The sequence below is a fragment of the Monodon monoceros genome, unplaced genomic scaffold (genome assembly GCF_005190385.1).
Source record: "Monodon monoceros isolate NGI ecotype Baffin Bay Population unplaced genomic scaffold, NGI_Narwhal_1 Super_Scaffold_5, whole genome shotgun sequence".
Lineage (NCBI taxonomy): Eukaryota > Metazoa > Chordata > Mammalia > Artiodactyla > Monodontidae > Monodon > Monodon monoceros.
In genome coordinates, this window is record NW_021703782.1 from 33,812,089 (window position 1) to 33,832,794 (window position 20,706).

At 48.5% G+C, this 20,706-nt stretch overlaps 1 protein-coding gene across 1 annotated transcript in view; it reads left to right on the forward strand.

Annotated features, from left to right (window-relative positions):
* Positions 1–856: 856 nt before the first annotated feature.
* Positions 857–20,706, forward strand: part of B4GALT1 (beta-1,4-galactosyltransferase 1) — a 48,121-nt gene continuing 28,271 nt past the window's right edge. Inside the window, exon 1 of the mRNA XM_029201812.1 lies at positions 857–1,463. Coding sequence (XP_029057645.1) covers positions 1,040–1,463 — 424 coding nt within the window. The 5' untranslated portion in view covers positions 857–1,039. The remainder of the gene's footprint in view (positions 1,464–20,706) is intronic.

Here is a 20,706-nt window from a genome sequence, read left to right on the forward strand (position 1 = left end):
CGCGCGGACTATAAATAAAGCCGGCTGATCTCCTCCTGCATGGCGGCGTGGGAGTCACTGGGGCTCTTTGACACCCTCCCACGCATCCCCACAACCTAGCTGGGCGGGTCTCTGGGATCCCCTAACCTGCGCTGTAGGACAGTTAGCTCAGAGAGGTGGAGACTCGTTCACTTTCTTTTCCGCAGGGCACCGGATGAGCCGCGCCTAGTTGCTGGGCCCCCACCTCGGTAGAGGGGCCTAGCTCGGCCAAGGGAGGGGGTTCCGAACGTCCCAGAGACTCCCTCTTCCGCTGTCCTACCTCCGGCTGGGCATCGAAGCCGTTTGCTGGGCAACCCTTCTCCGCCCCTCTTCCTGACCCTCCCCCCAGGTCTACCGAGGTCCACCGTCAGGAAAGCCGCCGCGGCCCCCGACCCCTCAAGACCAGGACCAGTCTGCTGTGTTCTCCTCCCTCCTCTCTAACGCCGCGCTGCAGGCCCAGGCGCATAACCCAGCCCTTCAGCACCGCAGGAAGTGGCGGCTCCTCTCGGGGGCAGCTCGGAGGAAGAGGAGGAGGAGGAGGAAGCGTGGCTTAGTAGGGACCGAAGCCCCAAGGGGCAGTCTGCGGAGGAGGGCGGCGTGAGGACCTGAGAGCTCAGCTCCAAGGCTGCGGGCTGCCAACTGCCGCCCCGAACGGCTCCGCCCCTACGGCCCACCCTCCACAGGCCCCGCCCCGCAGCTCGGCCCCGCCCCATACCGGCCCCGCCCCCAGCTCCTGTCCCGAAAAGGCGGCTCCTACGGGCGGCCCTGCCCCCGCCCCGCTGGCGGCCTCGGCCTCGGCCCCGCCCCCGTCCGCGCCAGCCCCTAGTCCGCACTTTGCTTGCTGGGCTGCTGAGTGGGCCAGAGTCTGAGTTCCGCCGCCTGCCCGCTGGCGCCGCTCCCTCGCCCCCTCCCCCGATCCCTCCCCCAATCGCAGTCTTCTGGCAGTGTCTGGCCGGAGGCCAGCGGGCGGGCCGCCCTCCCCGCGGTAGCCCACCCCCCCTCTTAAAGCGACGGCGGGAAGATGAGGTTTCGGGAGCCGCTCCTGGGCGGCACCGCCGCGATGCCGGGCGCGTCCCTGCAACGGGCCTGCCGCCTGCTCGTGGCTGTCTGCGCGCTGCATCTTGGCGTCACTCTCGTCTACTACCTGGTCGGCCGCGACCTGAGCCGCTTGCCTCAGCTGGTCGGAGTCCCCACACCGCTGCAGGGCAGCTCTAACGGCGCCGCCGCCATCGGGCAGCCCTCTGGGGAACTCCAGCCCCGAGAGGCCGCACCGCCACCGCCTTCGCGCACCTCTTCCAAGCCGCGCTTGGGTGGCGCCTCCAACCCCGACGCGGACTCTCGCCCCGGCCCCGGCCCCGGCCTCGGGAGCAACTTGACTTCGGCCCCAGTGCCCCCCGCCACAGCACTGTCGCTGCCCGCATGCCCTGAGGAGTCCCCGCTGCTCGGTAAGGTACCATGCACGTTCGCCCATGCCCTCTTCCTCGACAGCCAGTCAGTCTCCCTATTCCGGATCAGAGCCCCTAATCCCAAACAGGTTCCGGGCTGGATGGGGGTGAGAGGTTGGGAGGTGAGTCCCTTCGGATTCATGCTGGAGACTGGGTCGGGGACGGTGTAAGTAAGCCGTAGCCACCGCCACCCACCCACCCCCGATCCCAGAACCGGAGAAGGCCTTGGAGACTTCCCTGCTCTGGCCCAAGCCTCAAGAAGTTTTGGGAGTTTGAGTCTGCTTAGAACTCGGAGCAGCCTTCGCTCTGCTAACTCTGGTAGGGACTACGAGGCAGCTCAGAGTAACCCGCTCTCTCTAGTTTGGAACACTGATGATGAGGCCTCCAGGAGGGAAGGGAGCAGACCTCCCAGGTCGCATCTCCTGTCTTCACATGGAACCACTGTCTCCTGAGTGTGGGTTAACCCTTTTCCTAAGCTTTTGGGCAAGTGACTTGTCCCTAAACCTCTGGTTTTTCATCTATTAAATGGGAATAATAAGTGGTACCTGTTTGAGGGGGGTGTTTTGGAAGATTAGACCAAACAGTGTAAACAAGCATTTACAAGAATGAGGGTAACCCCTCAGTAAATTGTCACTATTGTGTTCAGTTCCTCCTCTGCTTAGATCCCTGCCCTGGGGCCCTCCTACCCTGCTTCCTGCCCTTGTAGCTTCCCAAGAGCAGGGCCCTCCCAGGGGCCGAGGGTATTTGTACCAGTATAATGTGTGTACCCTGGGGGCTGGAGGGCTAAAATATAATCAGTTAGCACCAAGTTGTCCCTTCCTGGTAGCAGCAGCCTGGAGTCTCAGGTATCTTGCCCAGATGTTCTGAACCGGAACTCCAGCCTCTGTTTCAGCACAAGCAGAGAGCTTGGGTCGGTGGGTTTGCATTCCTTATGTCACGAGGAGGCTGAGCCCATGCCCACTGGGACCTCCCCTTGACCTGTAATCCACAGGCAGTCAGGCCCAAGGCAGCCACAGGTTGCTCCCAAGATTACCAGACAGGTGGCTGCTCAGTTTCAATGCCAGGGTGTAGAGAATGTCGTTCTGAGTGAGGGGCCCTGGCAGGAGAGCAGGCATCCTGCCAGTAGGAACTCTGTCACTTTTTCACAGAGCCCAGACAGAGCAGGCCTCCTACCCACTCTTGCTCAATTTCTCCAATAATTACTTCAATATTTTCATATCAAGTTTGGGAGGATGCTCCTGGAACTGGTCAGGCATGAATTGTGGTAATAAAGGGGACTTTTTTTTTTTTAAAGCAGAAACTTGAATTCTTTTGGACTTGATGGTTAGTCTGGGAAGCAGACTGGTCCTGTAAAATGAAATGGAATCTTTGCCATGCTGCTAAGTGTCTGACCTCAGGCATGTTAGAACTCAGACTCTGAGTTCCTCAGAGTCTCTTTCTCTTGTGTAAAATGGGGTTGTCCATGCTTAACTCACAGAGTTATTTTCAGGACTAAATGAGATTGTGTATGTTAAGTACATGGCAAATAGGACCTGGGACTTGAAGTTTCATTTTTCTCAGACTCTGGAGATGGCTGTGAACAGCAGAGAAGGAGGAAGAGGGTTGGTGAGTTCTCAGACCCCAGAGAGGCCAGATTTTGATCTTTTGTTTTTAATTGTTGCCTGGATATTATGTAGAAGGAAAGAGAAATTAATTAGCAAATTAAAGGAAAGTACCCCAAAGTTCATTAGATTGGTGTTTGAGGTGTAGGATCTTCTCAATGAATCATGAGAGGCAGTGGTGGCCCACCTTGGTGTTGCCCAGTGACTGGGTGACGAGTTACTGCTGTTTCTGCGTTGACTCTGAACTGGCGGCACGAACAGACTTCCTGAGAGATACAGTTTTGGAGGGTAAGGGGAGAGGCTCTAGGCTTTCTGTAGCTTGTCCGCCTTTGTGTGACATGCATGGGACCGTGACGTTTCAGCTGCTGCGGAGGTAGCCCCGGAAGGTGAGGGTGGAGTGTTTTTCTTCACTTTTATTGAGCCCTTGGGTTTGAGGTTTGGGTGCTCTCTAAGTGGAGGCTCCTGGGTAGAAGAGAGCCTTGAGAAAGCTGAAAGTCTCCCGGGGAGTGTGTGGGCTGGGGGAGTCAAGCCCATCTGTTCAGCTGGCCAGGTGTCAGCCAAAGCCATTACGTGGTGGTTTCGAGGTTGGTGGGAGAAAGCATCCGTGGGGTTTAAAGCTGTGGCTTTTTCACTACTTGCAGTTCCTTTCCACAACTGGGCTGTACTTTCTGGTGTCCAAGGGTCTATGCCAGATGCTATGATCCCTCCAGGCTGGTAGGTGGTGGGTAACGGGCATGCCCTTCCCTGCAGGAGCCAGGCACCAGACTGGGCTGCCGACGGGTCACTGTTGGATCTGTCCTGGGTTGTTAGAGCCTCAGGATAGACTTCAGATAGACTTGGGTTTGAATCCTGCCTGTGTCTACACTGTGCATTAGGGCAGGTTGCAGTGTTTGGAGCCATAGTAGGCTCTGCCCCGGGACACCTGCTGGGCTGATGTGAGGCTTTCAGGAGTGAGGGCTGCAGGGGAAAGGTGGGTCTTTCCTGAGGATTCCTGCAAGTTCCCCAGGGAGTTCTCCCGGGGAGTCCAGGCCTGTAGGTGCTGTCGTCTTGGCCCTTGGGCTGTGCGGCATCTCACTGACCATGGCAGTGAGGCTCCCTTTTCTGGCAGCCTGGGTGTTTGCCTGAGATGTAGTCAGCCTGGGAGGAGCAGCAGCCTTGCATTGAGTTACTTTTCCCGGAATGAATGTTTATCTGTGCTTAGATTTGGCGGCAGCTCCATGTGACTTGACTAGCACTGGCGCTGCCCGCCCAGAGAGGGGCTGGCTGGGGGCGGGGCGGGGTCAGTACCTCAGGTAGGACTGGTTAGGGGAGGCTGGGCTGACCTGGACAGTTGGTACAGTCTATGGGTGGGAGGCGGGCAGTGGTGAGTATAAGACTGCCTAAACCTGAGGCCGCTCTTGCCCAGCTATGCTTTGAAGAGAGCCTCTTCCTTTGTTCAGAAAAGGACTCTGATCTAGAGGTGGGCACCAGAGAGTCATGGGCACTAGAGAGTCATGGGCACCTGGGCCAGCAAACAGCCACAGGTAGCCAGGGCCCTGGGAGAGCACTTATCCGTGAGCCGTTTTCCCCAGGTTTCATGGGGGGTGTCAGCCGAGCCTCTGCCGTGGTTTGTACCCTTGGCAAGACAGAGCACTTGATGGGTGTCTGCCGGGCTCTCGGCTGTCAGGTGTTTCTCCACCAGCACACTGTTCCCGCTTCTCCCCCTTCCCCCATATGAACACATGTGGACACAAGCACGCTGCCTGGGACATAGTGTACTTTGAGGACATCTGTCTTGGCCTCAGCTCCGGAAGGGGCTCTCTATCTTCTTTGGGATGAGTCATAGAGCCTCATCACCTTCTGGCTTGCGGTGGAGCCTCATCCTGGGGGTTGGGGAGGCACCAGGAGCCTCCCCTGTGTCCAGATCTTTAAGCTTTGGGAGGTTAGGTAACTAGTTTTTTAAACCAGTTTTGTCCTGTTGCTTTTCCTGGGGAAAATAATTTCTTGACCTACACACAGACATGCCTTCTTGTCTAACAGTCTGAGGTGGAGAAATACCCTCCATGACTATTTGGCTCATTTTTTTCCACTCAGCCTGATGGTCGCAGAAGTGTCTCCAGCCTGTTGTAATTCGTCCCAGACTCTGAGCAAGCACGGGGGCCTCCACCTGATGAACCAGGTGCAAGTTCCTTGGGTTACAGGTTGCAAGAGCCACATGTGAGATTGGACTCAAACTGCAGCATCTTGGAACCACAGCATCCCAGGATGGGTCTCTGCAGTTCCCTGGCCCCCATCCCACATTGTGCTAGAGGGGAAGGGTCTTGCCTCAGGCCATACAGCCAGGCAGTAGCCAGCTGGGGCTGGAAAAACCAGGTCTCCTGCTTCCCAGTCTAATGCTTTTCCTTAAAGTTATTGCCCAGTAGACACTTAGTGCAGAGGCTCAGGGTGGCCTAATGTGGCACTGAGTTTGGGAAGATCCCTGCTAGGTGTGTCTGTGGGTCCATCTGAGAGGTCTGATAAGGTGACAGCTTTCCTGGATTCAACAATATGCCTGTCCTAGTCTGGGCGCTAGAGCTACAGAGAGGGAGATGACAAAATGCCTTCTCTTTTGGAACTCACAATTTAGGCAGAGGAGGCATAATTAAACCATGCCGATGTCATTTAGGGAAGCCAGAGTGTGTGTGTGTGTGTATGTTTAGTCTCTGCCTCCCTAGCCATCCCCTTCCCTTCCTTTCTTCCTTCTTTCTTTCCCTTATTCAGAAACCCAGAGTTGGTATTAAAGTTCTCCAGTTCCGGTTTTATCTGATTGTGTGAAAATGTTCCTCTAATTTCTGAAGCCGTGCATTAGCTCTGTGGGTAATCTTTAACTTGCTGCTTTATAATGACTATAATGATACATCAGCAGCCATATGGTTGGGTATTACGGTCTTTGGATAGCAGCAGAGTAGGCGTTTCCAGGCTGGGGCTAGACTAATTTATGGTTTGGGAAAGACGGGACAGTTAATGCCCAGGTAGTCCCAGCCCTTCCGTGGATTCCACCCTGGGGACCTTCCAGACTTTGGGGGCAGGGCCAGGAGGCTCATACCCTTCGGGCTCAGCTGGGCTCTGGATGTGTGTGAAAGGGGCCCAGGCATCCTGGGGCCAAGCCAAACCTGGTGATTTCTTCACTGACCGTTTATCCAGTGCCTCCTATGCCTTATTCCCTGCTCAGTGTTCCTTGCCTGTAGTTGATAAGAAGCAGAGACTGAAATTCTGCTTGAATCCATGTCCACCTGGAAATTCCAGTTATTCTTATCTGGTTAAGCAGCAGTCCAGTTGTTTTAGGACAGATAGTCTAACTCCCTTGAGGGCCTCCGCTGTGGCCATTTTACCTTTGCCTCTGGTACTGCCCATGTGGCCCAGGTGATGAGGTCACTGTAAGACAGACCCTGACTCCTCGGGAGTTAGCAAGGCATGAGATTGGATTCGGTGATCTCCACAGGGTCCCTCCTGTCCCTTAACTTGGCGAGGGATCCTAAGAGCCAGACTGTGGCTGTGATTGCAAAAGCCTCAGTTGTGAGGCCCTCTGTGTTTACCTGGGCCTACGCAGGTCGCCGGCTTGGGGGAGAGATCTTGGATACTTTTCTAAAGGTCAAAGACCTCCAGGTTGGAAGGTTGTGGTGGCTGGGCGGGTAGGGGACAGGGTCTGGTGGGGAGCTGGTTCTGGGAGAACGTGGCCTAAGGGGATTCGTCCTTAGGAGGCAGAAGGGCTGAGTCACACTCTCAGTGTTTCAGGTTCTACTTTTCAGCCTGGCTCAGCCCGCCCCTTCCTTGCACAGATGAAGGCCAGGGGCTGTATTATTGGCTGTTGCTGAATTCTTGGGCAGTGATTTTAATGTCTGGTCTGGGTGTGTAATGTAGCTGCTTCTCTTTCCCCCTGCCGCCTCTCCAAGCCCCTCACAAAGCCCTGAGAGAAAGGAGGAGGATTTGTCTCCCCGGGATGCCAGGGAGGCCAGGGTTGTGGGTCTTTGCTTTTGCCTGTTTTTTTGAGGAGTGGGTAATCTCTTCCTCCTTTTTGTAAAAAGTAATGCAGGCTCATTGAAAACCATTTGAGAAGTTAAAAGAGGTTGAAAAGCACATCTATATTCCTATCACCTAGAGGACACATGTTGGCAAATTTCCTGCTAGTCTTTTTTCTTGTACATGTTTCAGAATTTAGTTGATATCTTTATAAATGGATAGATAGATTGGTATAGATAGATATAGATAGCCTGGTGTCCAGGATTTTTCCCTTAAGATTCTGTCACAGGCTTGGTCCTACACCTTTAAAAACAACAAAGGGTTTTATTATTCAACTGTTGCCGAACACATACAGATAGTTTTTGGTTTTTTGTTAGTGGTCCAGTGAGGCTCATGCCTAAAGCTTTAGGTACTTTTTGGATTGTTTCCATAGTAGAGTTTTTTAAAAAGGAAGAGAAGGGATGAATGCTTTTTGAGAAGGGCTTGGTGTTTAAACCAGTCTTTCTAAAGGATAGACTCATTGAAAATTTCAGGTTTGCTTAGTGGTGGCAGATGAACATCATTTATTGCTGAATAAAAGATGTGTCTAGAATTCTGATTAAAAACTAGGTGCAGGGGCTTCCCTGGTGGTGCAGTGGTTTCCCTGGTGGCGGCAGTGCCTGCCGATGTGGGGGGCGCGGGTTCGTGCCCCGGTCTGGGGGGATCCCGCGTGCCGCGGGGCGGCTGGGCCCCTGAGCCATGGCCACTGAGCCTGTGCGTCCGGAGCCTGTGCTCTGCAACAGGAGAGGCCGCGATGGTGAGAGGCCTGCGTACTGAAAAAAAAAAAAAAACAAAAAAAACTAGGTGCAGGAAGCGCTTGGGGCAGGGGCAGAGGGCCAGGCTGCAGGACGGACTGTGCAGCGGGGGTGATGCCCTAGGAGTCAGCTTCCTCAGGAATTGCTCCGTTTGTCTCCTTAGCAGCCAAGTCCCTGGGCCGGGCTTACGTGCATGGCCCTGGGGCCATGGTGCTGGGTGAGCACCAGTGCTAACCCAGTGCTGGTGACGTGACTGAGATGTGACCGTGTCCACAGGAGGTGTGGGAACAAGCTAGCAAACCAGGTTCTGAAACATACAGCACAGTTCTCCTACCTCCAGAGGGTCCGGAGAGCTGGAGAAGGGCCAGGAGGTGAGAACCTGTAGGTTTCTGGGAATTCCTTTCAGGAGAAGCCTCAGAGACCAGCAGAGCTGGCACTCAGGCTCTTCACAAGGTGCCTGTTTTGAAGTTATGCCACTTTGTCCTCACTGGAGCTAAATTCTCCTCTTCTAAGGGGCACTTTGGATTTGGGACTCTGCCGAGGATCACTGGCCCAGAGCCTGTGGGTCAAGGGGGAGGCTGCACTGCGGGAAGGGGCAGGGTATGTCAGACCAGCGTGACCAGTAGGGTGTGAGGTCAGGCTCCTTCCTGCCTCACCACGTGGGTCTCCGGGTCCTGGGGAGGGGCCCTGGCAGGGGTTTCAGTAACTACCTGGCCTCATGACAGGTTGCATTCTGAAAATGCCTTTAAACATTTCTTTAAAAGTTTCTTCCTGTTTTGCATAATGTCTTTTTGCCTTTGACGTTCCTGAAACTGAACTGCAGGGCTGTCGTTGTGTTTCAGGACACCACCAGCTTGAAAAAACAGGAAAGGACTCCCAGTTAGGGTGGACCTAGGGAAACTGGTATTTGCAACATAGGAACTCAGACACTCGGCATGGAGGTGTTAGGTAGCTCCTGTCATTCAGATGATTGCTTCAGGCAGCCTGGGCAGGGTGCCCCCCTGGCTGAGAATGGGTAGACTTGAATCTTCCCTCCAAAGTCAGAAGGGCACCCGCCCCCGAGGAAGAGGATGAATGGGGACTCATTTGCTCATTCAGCAAACTTTTCTTGGTAACTACACTATATGAAGCATAGGAGACAGACATGAGCAAGGGCTGGCCCCCACTTCTGGCGAGCCCCTCAGCGGTGGGCAGATCCTGGCAAAGAGAGGACGAAGCGTGGGTGTTCCCAGGGCACTAAGGAGGTCCAGGGAGCTGGATGGGTGGTCTGGGCGAGGGCCAGAGTCAAAATGAAGGGCCTTTCTTCCAAGCACTGATTTTTAGCATCCCTGTCTCTCAGCATGTTTGAACAGTCTCCCTGGTTGGGAGGGGCAGGGGTCTACTGCCTGTCATTTCCTCTAGTTGCTGTTACATGGGGAGACTGCCATAACCAAAGTCCCAGCTGTTGCATGCAGTTGCTGGCAGGGCAGGAGAGGACAGGAAGTAGAGGCGGCGTGAAGGAAAGATGATAAAAGAGAGAGAAGATGGTGTAGCTGGGACTGTGCTGGACGAGGGAAGGCCGAGGATAGCTAGACTGAGGGACCAAAGGGAGGAAGGAGAAGGGAAGAGGTCAGAAAGAGGTGCTTGTGGTCTGCAGAGCACGGGGGCGAGCCTTGAGGGCCTCTGGAGCGAGGATTCTGAATTCTGGTTCTAGCTCATTATATCATTTAGGGCAAACCCCGACTGCCTTGGTCCCTTCTCCCCTCTCTGAAGTTTGAGTCATGCTAAACCTGTTGGTCTTTAGTGCCCTTCCTCTTGTTCCTCCTGGAGTCTAGGCTGGGGTGGAGGGAAATCCTGGTCATATCTGCAACGTTAAAGCCCTCTGAGAGTTCCTGTGAGGCTCATTACCCACTACCCATTTCAGGGGTCTCGTGGTGAGGCTTCTGCTGAAGATTTTGTCATCTCTGTTTAAGCAGGCATAAAGATTTTTAGGTGGGTGACCTTTGAAATGGCGTGGGTAGTGTTTCTTTCTGTCATGCTGACTAGCTGTGTGATTTGGGAAAGCTGTTATCCTCCCCGTGCCTCACTGCTCTCACCTGTAAAATGAGGATAATAAAAGTACCTCATAGATGTTGTGAAGTTAATAGGCACAAAAGGGCCTGAAACAGTGCCTAACACAGAATAAGCTCCAAATATATGTTGTCTTTTATTGGTAGTACTAATAGTTCTTATTTGTGAAGATTTTGGCATTTGCTTTGTAGGATTTCTTCTTCTTCCGTTTTCGATTGAAAATGCAATGTCACCACATTAAATGTTTAAAAATGTATCATTTTACTCCCTACCATTGTAACAAAACATGCATCTATCACTGTAACAAAACTTGCCATTACTTTCCAAATGCATACATGTTTTACACTGTTGCAACCATAGTGTGAACTATTTTGCCTTCTGCTATATTTGTTCAACATTATCTTATAAACTGTTATGTTGCTTATAATTATCAGAATTATCTTTAGTAGCTGCTGTCTAAAATCCTTATGGCTATTCCCTTAGCGCTCAACATCACGTTTCACCATCACAGATCATCTTGAACATCTTTGCTGCATGTAGCTCCTTGCTTCAGTGGAATTATTTCCTGGGGATAAATTCCTAGAGGGGAATTTCCAGGCCAGAGGATATGGTCATCTTTAGGACACTGGTTCACACTGCCACTTTGCTTTCCTGGAGGGCCGGAATAATCCACAGGCCCTAAATTGTAAATTCCAGGGACAGGGATATGGGCTTTTAAAGAGTGTAGATTCCAAGAGAGAGTCAGATTTATCTGGAGTTTCACCCTTATACTCTCAGCTCTCTGTGTGTGAGCGTGTGTGAAGTTCCCTGTGTAGGACACTGCACCTGCTCTGGACATGAGGCTTTTCCTACAAGCCATTGCTTCTGGGCAGTTCCTGCTGAAGTTACTGGGTATCCACAAAGGAGCCTTACTGGTGGCTCTTTCTACACTTCACACACACACCTTTGCCCAAAATGTTGATTTACACAGCATAAGGACCTTTCCTTCTTCCTTTATTTGTGGAGTCAAACCTGTAGATTGTGGACAGATCCTAGCTTTAAAAGCCTGGCTTTAAAATGTTGTTGATCTAAAACTTTGCAGGTTGGTTGCTGGAAACACTGCATGCAGAACCCATGTTTGACTCTAATGGGTTAGCCTGGGCATCTGACCATTTACCCCATGCGGACGAACTCTGATCTGACAGCCCTGGTTTATGGGATCCAGACATGGGGCCCAAATGAAGAAAGGCCTTTAAATTATATTGGGTATAAATAAGTTGATCAGTAGCCCAAGGTCTGCAAACATGAATTGCCGTTTCTGTCCCTGTAGCCACCCCCCATGCACATGCCTCTTTTGTAGACAAACAGGAGCCTGCTACTTGCATAAATGTAGGAATGGCTTTAGAGCTAGTGATTTCAGTGACCAAAGGTTTACAGACTCAATAGACGGAGTGCATTCAACCTGTGACAGCTGCTCCATTCATCTTGTAGCCCCTCCACGTGTCCTCTCTTCTGCTGCATTCCTCAGCAATCAGCTGTGACTTTACAGGGTACTCTCAGGGGTCCATTTGGAACTAGGCCAGAGCTGCTGTCAAGAAGCATCTTGTTCCTGGGGGACCCAGGGCAAGAATTCCTTCCTGTGTAAAGTGGAGAGATAATTCCTACCTCAGAGGTTTGATAAGAGGATTGGACGAGATGAGGTACTTGGTAATGGCAGTACTTTGTCTTTTGATCAGTGCATCCCCTTGGGCAGCAAAGGTATACATTCAATACAGTAGACTGCAGGGTAAAAGTTTTTTCTAATGAAGTTTTTTCCCCGCTGCCCTGGGGCAGTGAAGAGGAGGAGGAAGAGGTCTGAGACTGTAACCACAGTTTAGGGACAGGGTTTAGCCTGGAGCCATAGTTTGGTAGAGATATTGGCCTGGCTTATCTGAGCAGACCCCAGGCCACAAGGAGAAGCCTCCATCTTGTTGAATCCACAACACTGGGAACTTGGAGTGCAGGTTGCTGTGTCTTAGGCATGCCAGGATTCTGTGGTCGTCCAGAGCCTTCCCTTCTCCATGTGGCCATTGTTCGTCAGCGTCCTGGGGAGAGGCCATCACAGATTATATGTAGCTGAGTGGTCGGGGAGAGGAGCTGGAGGGAGCATTGGATATTTGGTGGAGTCTCAGGGGGTAAGAAAAGGGTTGTGTTAAAAAAACAAAAATGAGGGCTGGACATAGGTGGGCTTAGGCTGGGCTGCCCAGTGGCCTATACCAGTGTTGTTAGAAAACCTAAGACACAGGCCTGTAGATCACCTGTCTTTACTCTACCCAGGGGCTGGTGATGGAAGCCAGGATGCCAAGCCCTGAAGTTCAGTTTTGACATCAACCTACTGAGTGATCTGAAAGAAGTCACGTTCTCTCACTGGGCCTCACTTTGCGCATCTATAAAATGAGATGAGGGGGTTGGCCTGGATATTCTCCGGAGTCTCTTCCTGCCTGGGAATTCTGATGTAGCCTTGTACTCCTGCCTAATACAGCTTAATGTCTTGGCCGCAGGTGGGCCAGCCGTGTAGAGCTGGGTGACTGTCAGTGCACCCTGAGCCAGGATTGAGTCAGTTACTGGACAAATCCACACCCAGCTGACCCTTCCAGCAATTCCAGTTTCTAGGCCCCAAGTCACAAGTAAATTGGTCAGCTTGAAAACCCAATCAGTGGGAGCTGCTGTGAATCTTGGGTTCTAGGCTCCAGCAATAATCATACCAACCACTCCCACAACAGGTAATGCTTACTCAGCACTTACTGACATGCCAAGTGTGGGAAAAGTACTACATATGCATTATTTTCAGTAACTCTCACAGCAACTCTTTTTCTTGCCTAATTGACCTGGTTAGACCTTCCAGCACATAGTTGAATAGATGCAGTAAGAGAGGACATCCTTGTCTTGTTTCTGATCTTAGGGGGAAAACATTCAGTCTTTCACATTCAGTCTTTAAGTATGATGTTAGCAGTGGGATTTTTGCAGATGCTCTTTATCAGATGAGGAAGCTCCCTTCTGTTCCTAGTTTGTTGAGTGTTTTTTATCATGCATAGGTGTTGATGTGTTTTGTCACATGCTTTTCTGTGTCTGTTGAGATGGTCATGTGGTTTTTGTCATTTGTCATTCTATTGATAACGGTGTTTCTCAGGTATAAATCAAACTTGAATCCCTGGGATAAATCCCACTTGGTTGTGGTGTGTCATCCTTTTTATATGCTGCTTGCTTCAGTTTACTAATATTTTAGTTGAGAATTCTTATTCATAAGAGACATTGATCTATACGGACTATTTTCCAAATTTATTGAGGTATAATTGGCAAATAAATCTGTAGTTTTCCTTCTCATCCTTCTCATGATGTCTTTGTCTGAATTTGGTATCAAGGTAACACAGCCTCACAGAATAAGTAGGGATGTGTTCCCTCCTCTTCAGTTTTGGGGAGAGTTTGTGAGGGTTGTATTAATTCTTCTTTGAATTTCTGGTAGAATTCACTAGTGAGACCATCTGGGCCTGGGCTTTTATTTGTGGGAAGCTTTTTGACTACTGATTCAATTTCTTTATTTGTTATAGGTCTATTCAGATTTTCTTTTTATTCTTAAGTCAGTTTTGGTAGTTTGTGTCTTCCTAGGAATTTGTCTACTTCATCTAAGTCATCTAATTTGTTGGCATACAGTTATTCATAGTATTCCCTATAATCCTTTTTATTACTCTAAGTTTGTTAGGAATATTTCTGCTTTCATTCCCAACTTTGATAATTTGGTCTTCTCTCTTTTTTTTTTCTTGGTCAGTCTAGCCAAAAGTATGGCATTTTTGTTGATCTTTTCAAAGAACCAACTTTGGGTTCATGGATTTTCTCTATTTTTCTGTTCTCTATTTCATTAATTTCTGCTCTAATCTTTATTATCTTCTTCCTTCTGTTTTGCTTTAGCTTTGGGTGTAGTTTGCTTTTCTTTTTCTTAAAACCCTTTTTAAGGTGGAAGGTTAGCTTGTTGGTTTGGGATCTAAAGATCACATACTTTTAACATTTTAATACATACTGTCAAATTGCCCTCCAATTTAGCCTCATCAGCAGTGTATGAGAGGTGCCTGTTTCCCACACAGGATGTTATCAGTCTTTTTACATTTGTCAATATGATGGTCAAATGTGGCATCTTGTTTTAGTTTGTTTCTCTGATTACTGATGGTGTTGAGCAAATTTCATGTGTTAGTTGGCCATTCGTATTTCTTCTGTAAATTACTTGTTAATATTTTTACCCATTTTTCTATTATTTTTTGAAATAAGTTTATAGGAGTTTTTAATACTATGGATATTACTCCATTTGCAAATACGAGCTCCATGTGTCACGTGTCTTTTAATTTTACCTCTGGTATCTTCGATCATACAAAAGTTTTATGTATTTAAGTCTGTCTTTTCCTTTATGACTTCAGGTTGTTTTGCACTTAGGAAGGTCTTCATCATCCCAAGATTGTAAAAATTTTCTTTTGTATTCTTTTCTTTTTAAAAAAAATATTTATTTATTTTTGGCTGCGTTGGGTCTTCGTTTCTGTGCGCAGGCTTTCTCTAGTTGCGGTGAGCAGGGGCTACTCTTCATTGTGGTGTGCGGGCTTCTCATCGCGGTAGCTTCTCTTGTTGTGGAGCACGGGCTCTAAGCGTGGGGGCTTCAGTAGTTGTGGCCCATGGGTTCTAGAGCGCAGGCTCAGTAGTTATGACGCACGGGCTTAGTTGCTCCGTGGCATGTGGGATCTTCCCGGACCAGGGCTCGAACCCGTGTCCCCTGTGTTGGCAGGCAGATTCTTAACCACTGCGCCACCAGGAAAGCCCTGTATTCTTTTCTAAGCTGGTTCTTTAACATTTTAGTACTTGTCCCTGACAGTAAAAGATGAACAGAATCACTCTTCAACCCTCATATGTTGTAAGAAGCCTTGTATCATACCCACAGGACCCTTTGAGGTCCCGGACTCTTTTTCCAAATCTATCACTTATGGTGGTGGCTTAGAATAGAAATGTGAAATTTTAGCTGCTTGTGATTATAGAGTTGTAATAATCTGTAGGCTTTGAAGTTCTAGGGAGTCAGGGGAGAAGGCGGAGTAATGCTTATTGAACATCTGTTAGTGCTAAGCACTGTGATAGGAATGTATATGTGTTATCTCATTTACCATGTAAAGAGAACACATTATTATCTCCATTCCTTAGAGGAAGAAATTGGAACTGGCTGCATTTAAAGAGGTCTTGATGCCAGAGGGGTATTGCTAGGAGTGCATGGCTGGCTGACTGCCCAGGTGGCCTATAGGGCAGCAGGCTTTCCACAGTGCAAGGTCTGGGTCTAGTGGGAGAGAGAAGGATGTACTTGGAACCAGCATTGCAGATCCAGAAATGCATTCAGGGCTCCAAAACTGATCAGAGGGTCAGCTGACTCAGTAATAAAACTTATTTGCATGCTGGAATGCTAAATCTCTGCACTACTGCAAGATTGGAACTGTCAGGTGGCTTAGAATTCTCTGGCTGCTGGCAGCACTATAAGGGAAGCCATAGTATAATCAGGGCAGCTGCTAAGTCAGAAGTCACAGCAGGGAGGTGAGTTGTACTCTAATGATGGATGGTGTCAGGCTGTCAGGCTGATGAACCCATCCCCACAGTGTTGCAGAACTCCTTCAGGGACCTTGGTCTGATCCAGAGGTCAGGGTTCCTTTCTCCCTTGTACACCCCTGGAAGGACACATCCAGCTCCAGCCTCCACCACTCCCCTATTTATTTCCTTGTGTACTTTCTTCCTTCTTTTCTTCCTTTCCATCCAGCCATCCAACTTTTTATTTCATGCCTATTATCATCAAGGACTCTCTTGCCTTATTTTCTTGTGTCATTTTATCCTCATTCCCCCTTCCATTTCCCAACCCCACCATGGGCAGCGATTCTAAAGTGTTTAATGTGTATCTGTTTTTGCTCTTGCTAAATGGGAGCCACTGCTTCATATATATGCAATTTTTAATTTAAATTCAATTTTTTAGATTAACATACAGTAAAATTGGCCCTTTTTTGGTTCTATGAATTTATATGTATGTGTGTATATATACATATATATAAAACTACCGCCACAATCCAGATGCAGAATAGTTCTGTCACCCCCCAAAATCCCCCTGTAATCACATTTTCCTCTCACCCTTCACCCCTGTTAACCACTGATCATTACTGTTGTTTTATCTTTTTGAGAAGGCCATATAAATGGATCATACAGTATATGTATTTTTAACTTATGTAAATGGTATTTTTTATAGCTCATTTTGATTCTATTTTTTTAACCCAGATCTGCTTTTTCTTTTTTTTCAATTTTTAAAAATTTGACATAACTGCAAACTTACAGAAAAGTTGCTAGAATTATACAAAGAGTTTCTGGATATCCCTGGATCCCCCTAAATTCCCAAAACGTTAACATTTTACTATATTTGCTTTTTCTTCTCTCTCTCCATGGTTGTGCCTGTGTGATATTCCAAATCATTCCCCTTTACCCCTAATTATTCAGTATGTATTTCCTAAAAACAAGGATTTTTTATATAACCATAGTATAATGATCAAATCAGGAAATCAACATTGAAAATTTTCTATTATCTCATCTACAGACCTTATGAAGATTTTGTCAGTTGTCCCAAGAATGTCCTTGTAGTAAAAGAAAATTGAAGAGCACGCATTTTATTCAGTCATCATGTCTCTTTCGACTCTTAATCTGGAACAATGCCTGACACTTCTTTGTATTACACGACACTGAAAATATTGAAGAGTGTGGGCCAGTTGTTCTGTAAAGGCCCCTCAATCTGAGTCTGTCTGATGTTTCCTTGTGATGAGGTTCAGGTTATGCCTTGAATAAGAATACCAGTGAACGATGCTGAGTTCTTCTCGGTACATAGTATCTGGAGGCACATGCTGTTAATTCGTTCCTTACTGGCCATGTGAACTTTGATCATTTCATTATGGTGGTGCCTGCTGTTTCTCCATTATCAAGTTTGCTATTTTACCCCCGCTTTTTTTTTTTTTTGCGGTGCACGGGCCTCTCACTGCTGTGGCCTCTCTCGTTGCAGAGCACAGGCTCCAGATGCGCAGGCCCAGTGGCCATGGCTCACGGGCCCAGCCGCTCTGCGGCATGCAGGATCCCCCCGGACTGGGGCATGAACCCGCGTCCCCTGCATCGGCAGGCGGACTCTCAACCACTGCGCCACCAGGGAAGCCCTATTTTACCCCTTTTAATTAAAATGTGTCTTATGGGCATTTACTTTGAGATTATGTAAATACCTTGTTATTCCTCATACTTTTATCCATTGATTTTTAGTGCCTATTGATGATTCTTACCTGAATTATTATTATCATGGTGGTTGGTGATCTATCATTGCTTCTACATTTATTAGTTGGCATTTTCCTGTGAGGAAGAGTTTTCCCATTTCCCTATTTTCATATATTAGTACAGAGTTGTGGATTCTTACTTTATTCAATAGTTCATAATCCTTTACTAACATTATTTATTTTGATGCTCAGGCTGTCCCAGCTTTGGCCAATGAGATCCCCTTCAAGCTGGCTTCTGTGTCATTTTGGCATATCCCTTCATTCTTTGAGCATTTCCTTTCTTTTAGGCAAATCAAGATGTTCCAGGCTCCTCTTGTTAATTCTCTGACCCAGCCCTGGAATCAGCCACTTCTCCGATGAGCACTATTTCTTTTTAGTAGATAATGGTATTTAGAAACTAAGAGCTGGGCTGCAGATGCTCACCCTTGATTATAAGGTCCATCCACATTGCTGTGTGTAATCTAGTGTCTGTGGTGTTCATACCAATTTTCTCTCTCCATTAATGGTAGACTCCCACACTGCCTTCAACACTGCCTTCACACATAATGCTGTAAGGAATGGCCTTCTACATGTCCTTTATGGACCTATGTGTGTATTTATGCTGCTTCGAGGGTGCCAGATATGGGTCCAGAATGGCTGCCCCCATTTATGTTTCCACCAGCAGAGCAAGAGCGACTCTACAAATACTTGGCATTAGCCAACTTCCTAATTTTTGCCAAATGCGTAGATACAATGGGTGAGCTCTTTTTTTAAAAAATTAATTAATTAATTAATTAATTAACTTGACTGCGTTGAGTCTTAGTTGCAGCACACAGGATCTTTCATTGCGGTGCGCAGGCCTCTCTCTCTAGTTGTGGCACGCGGGTTCTAGCGTGCGCGGGCTTAGTTGCCCAGCGGCATGTGGGATCTTAGTTCCCCGACCAGGGATCAAACCCATGTTCCCTGCATGGGAAGGCAGATTCTTAACCACTGGACCACCAGGGAAGTCCCTGGGTAAGCTCTTGTTTTAACGTGGTTTTCTCTGATTTCAAATGAGCTGGAGCATCTTTTCATATGCTTGATGGCCTTTGGGATTCTTCTTTGGTAAATTGTTTATTCATAATAATTCTTTGGCTGTTTTTTCACAGGGACTCATATTTTTCTTGATGACATGGAAGGTTTCCTTATACATCCTGGATACTAATCCCTTGCGGGTCTCAGACACTGCAGACCTCTTCTCTCAATCTGTCAGCTCTCTGTTTGCTTTGCCCACGCTATCTTTTGTTTGAACAGAAGACTTTTTTCCCCATTGTTTTGTGCATTCTCTCACCAGTACTCTTTTTCTGTAACTATGTCAATACCCTTAGTCCCTCTGCATTTTAAGTGTGCTGGTATAATTTAACTCTGCTGATTCTCCTCAGCAGTCTGTCTTATGACTTTTAGCCTCTATTAAATTCTATTAAGAATGACTTTGCCTCTTAGAGTGTAAGGCCCGCACGCAAGTATTATTCATATATTTACTCAGCAAATACATGTTGTAGACCTACTGTGTGTTAGGCACTGTGTTATATTACAGACAAGGTTTAGAGGTTATGAAACATGCCTGTGGCTTTTCAGAGGTGGAGCCGGGATTTGAATCCTGGTCTGTAACCTTTCCTACCATGCTGCTTCCCTTGCAAATTGCATTTGGTTCATGTAGAACTGTGTGTCAAATTTCTACATCTTTTCTAACAAATGGCCTAAGAAGGTGCAGAGCAAAGTGTTCTCCCGCAGCATCCTGAGGAGGGGAAAATCAGGAAAGGAATGGAGGTAAATGTGGCTCTGGCCATCCTGGGCCTGGCAGGCCCGGGGCCTACCTGCTGGTGACTGACCCCAGGCTGCGAGTGCAAGACCCGGAGGAGACTGGGAGGCCGCCTCAGCCTGCAGAGGAAGGTCTTTAAATAACGCCCAGGCCTGTATCATCTAATCCTTCCTGAGAAGCTCAAATCATCCTTTCCAGAAGTGCTCTAGTTCTAAGGGGCGAGAGATACAGCACGATCATCCTGGGACTAATTTCCAGGCAAGTTGGCCTCCCAAGCCTTTCCTGGTAGTGATAACTGTGGGCAGGCGCAGTTTTCACAAATTCCAGTGGAGGGAGGGCAGCCAGTCAGGAGAAATGCTGGGTGAGGAGGAAATCTGCGTTTGGGCCAGAACCAAACAAAGCAGAAATTCCTCCTGGGACAGTTTTTCCCCAGAGGACAAACACTGGGAAGCCTGTTTACTGGGCTTTAAAAGCCTTGATCCCTGGGCACTGCTTCTTGACCTCAGGCCTTGCATCTCTGTGGTTCTACTGCTGGTGGAAACCTCCTTGGGTCACCCCAGGACAGATGTGTACTGTTATGCCCCGAGTTCTGGGGTCTCCCAGGGTTTCCCAGTGCTCTATCCTTGTTTCTACTGCCCCCTTGAATTCTGAGCCATGACCATGTATGTATAGAAATGCACTTGAGAAGGGTTTAGATCAGTGATGTCACATCAGGTTCACTTTTAGGCTCCTTGGATCAGTTGGTGGCTTGCTGGAATCCCCACGGATTCTGAACCCTAGGATTCTGAGATAGAATCCCCATGGGCACAGTGGAGGGAGAGTGGAGGGGTACATGAGCTATAATCTGTTGTCTGCTGTGTAGATGCATCCATGAACATCAGAACCCTAAAGGATTAATAAGGAAAAGATAAGGATGGCTTTTTTGCAAATCCAAGAGTGTCCTTGAGGAAGGCTGTTAGTCTCTCTGGCCTTCAGCTTTCCTTATGTGTAATGCTGGGGTTGAAATATAATTCTCGAGGTCCCTCCAGCCCTGGTCTGCCAGGATTATCCACAGGTCTGTTTCAAGGTGGATCCTGACCCTTCGAGGTGATGGAATCTGACCTTGACTTTTCTCCCTTAGGTTTAGGCCTTGGTACCCTTGGTAACAGGATCCTGGACTGAGTGACCACCCAAGGCTTTTCTGGTGATCTTAATGACCCATATTAGACTTTGAGCTTTGGGGTTATTCTCTCAAGGAACAAGTGGTATTTGGTGAAATGCCTGTTTGCTCTGGCAGTGTGAGGTTTAGGTGAGGAAATAGCAACATTTTCATTAGGAGGTTAGGCTGTCCACTGCCACACAGTCTCAAATTATAGGTCTAGAATCTGGAGGAAACTCATTTAAAATTGAGGGCAGGGGATGTGCCTGTAGATCATGAATCAGGTGCTATACCTGGAAACCAAAGGCATCTTTGGAGCCCGGAAAGGAGAGTGTTCTTGCCCTTGGTCGCCTTGGGTGTAGGTGTGTACTTAGGACAGCACTCTAGATTCTCAAGCATCACGTAGGCAAGATGGTTCCCTACTCTGCTAGTTCACATTCTTACCTCGTAGTTGAATAAGTGCTGTGGGGTCACCACACGTTTGTGCAGCCTGTTCTGCCAGAAACTGTCCCAAGTACAAAAAGGAATGGTGTACAACTCCTGCCCTCAAGGAGACGAGGGTCTGCTGGAAGAAGCAG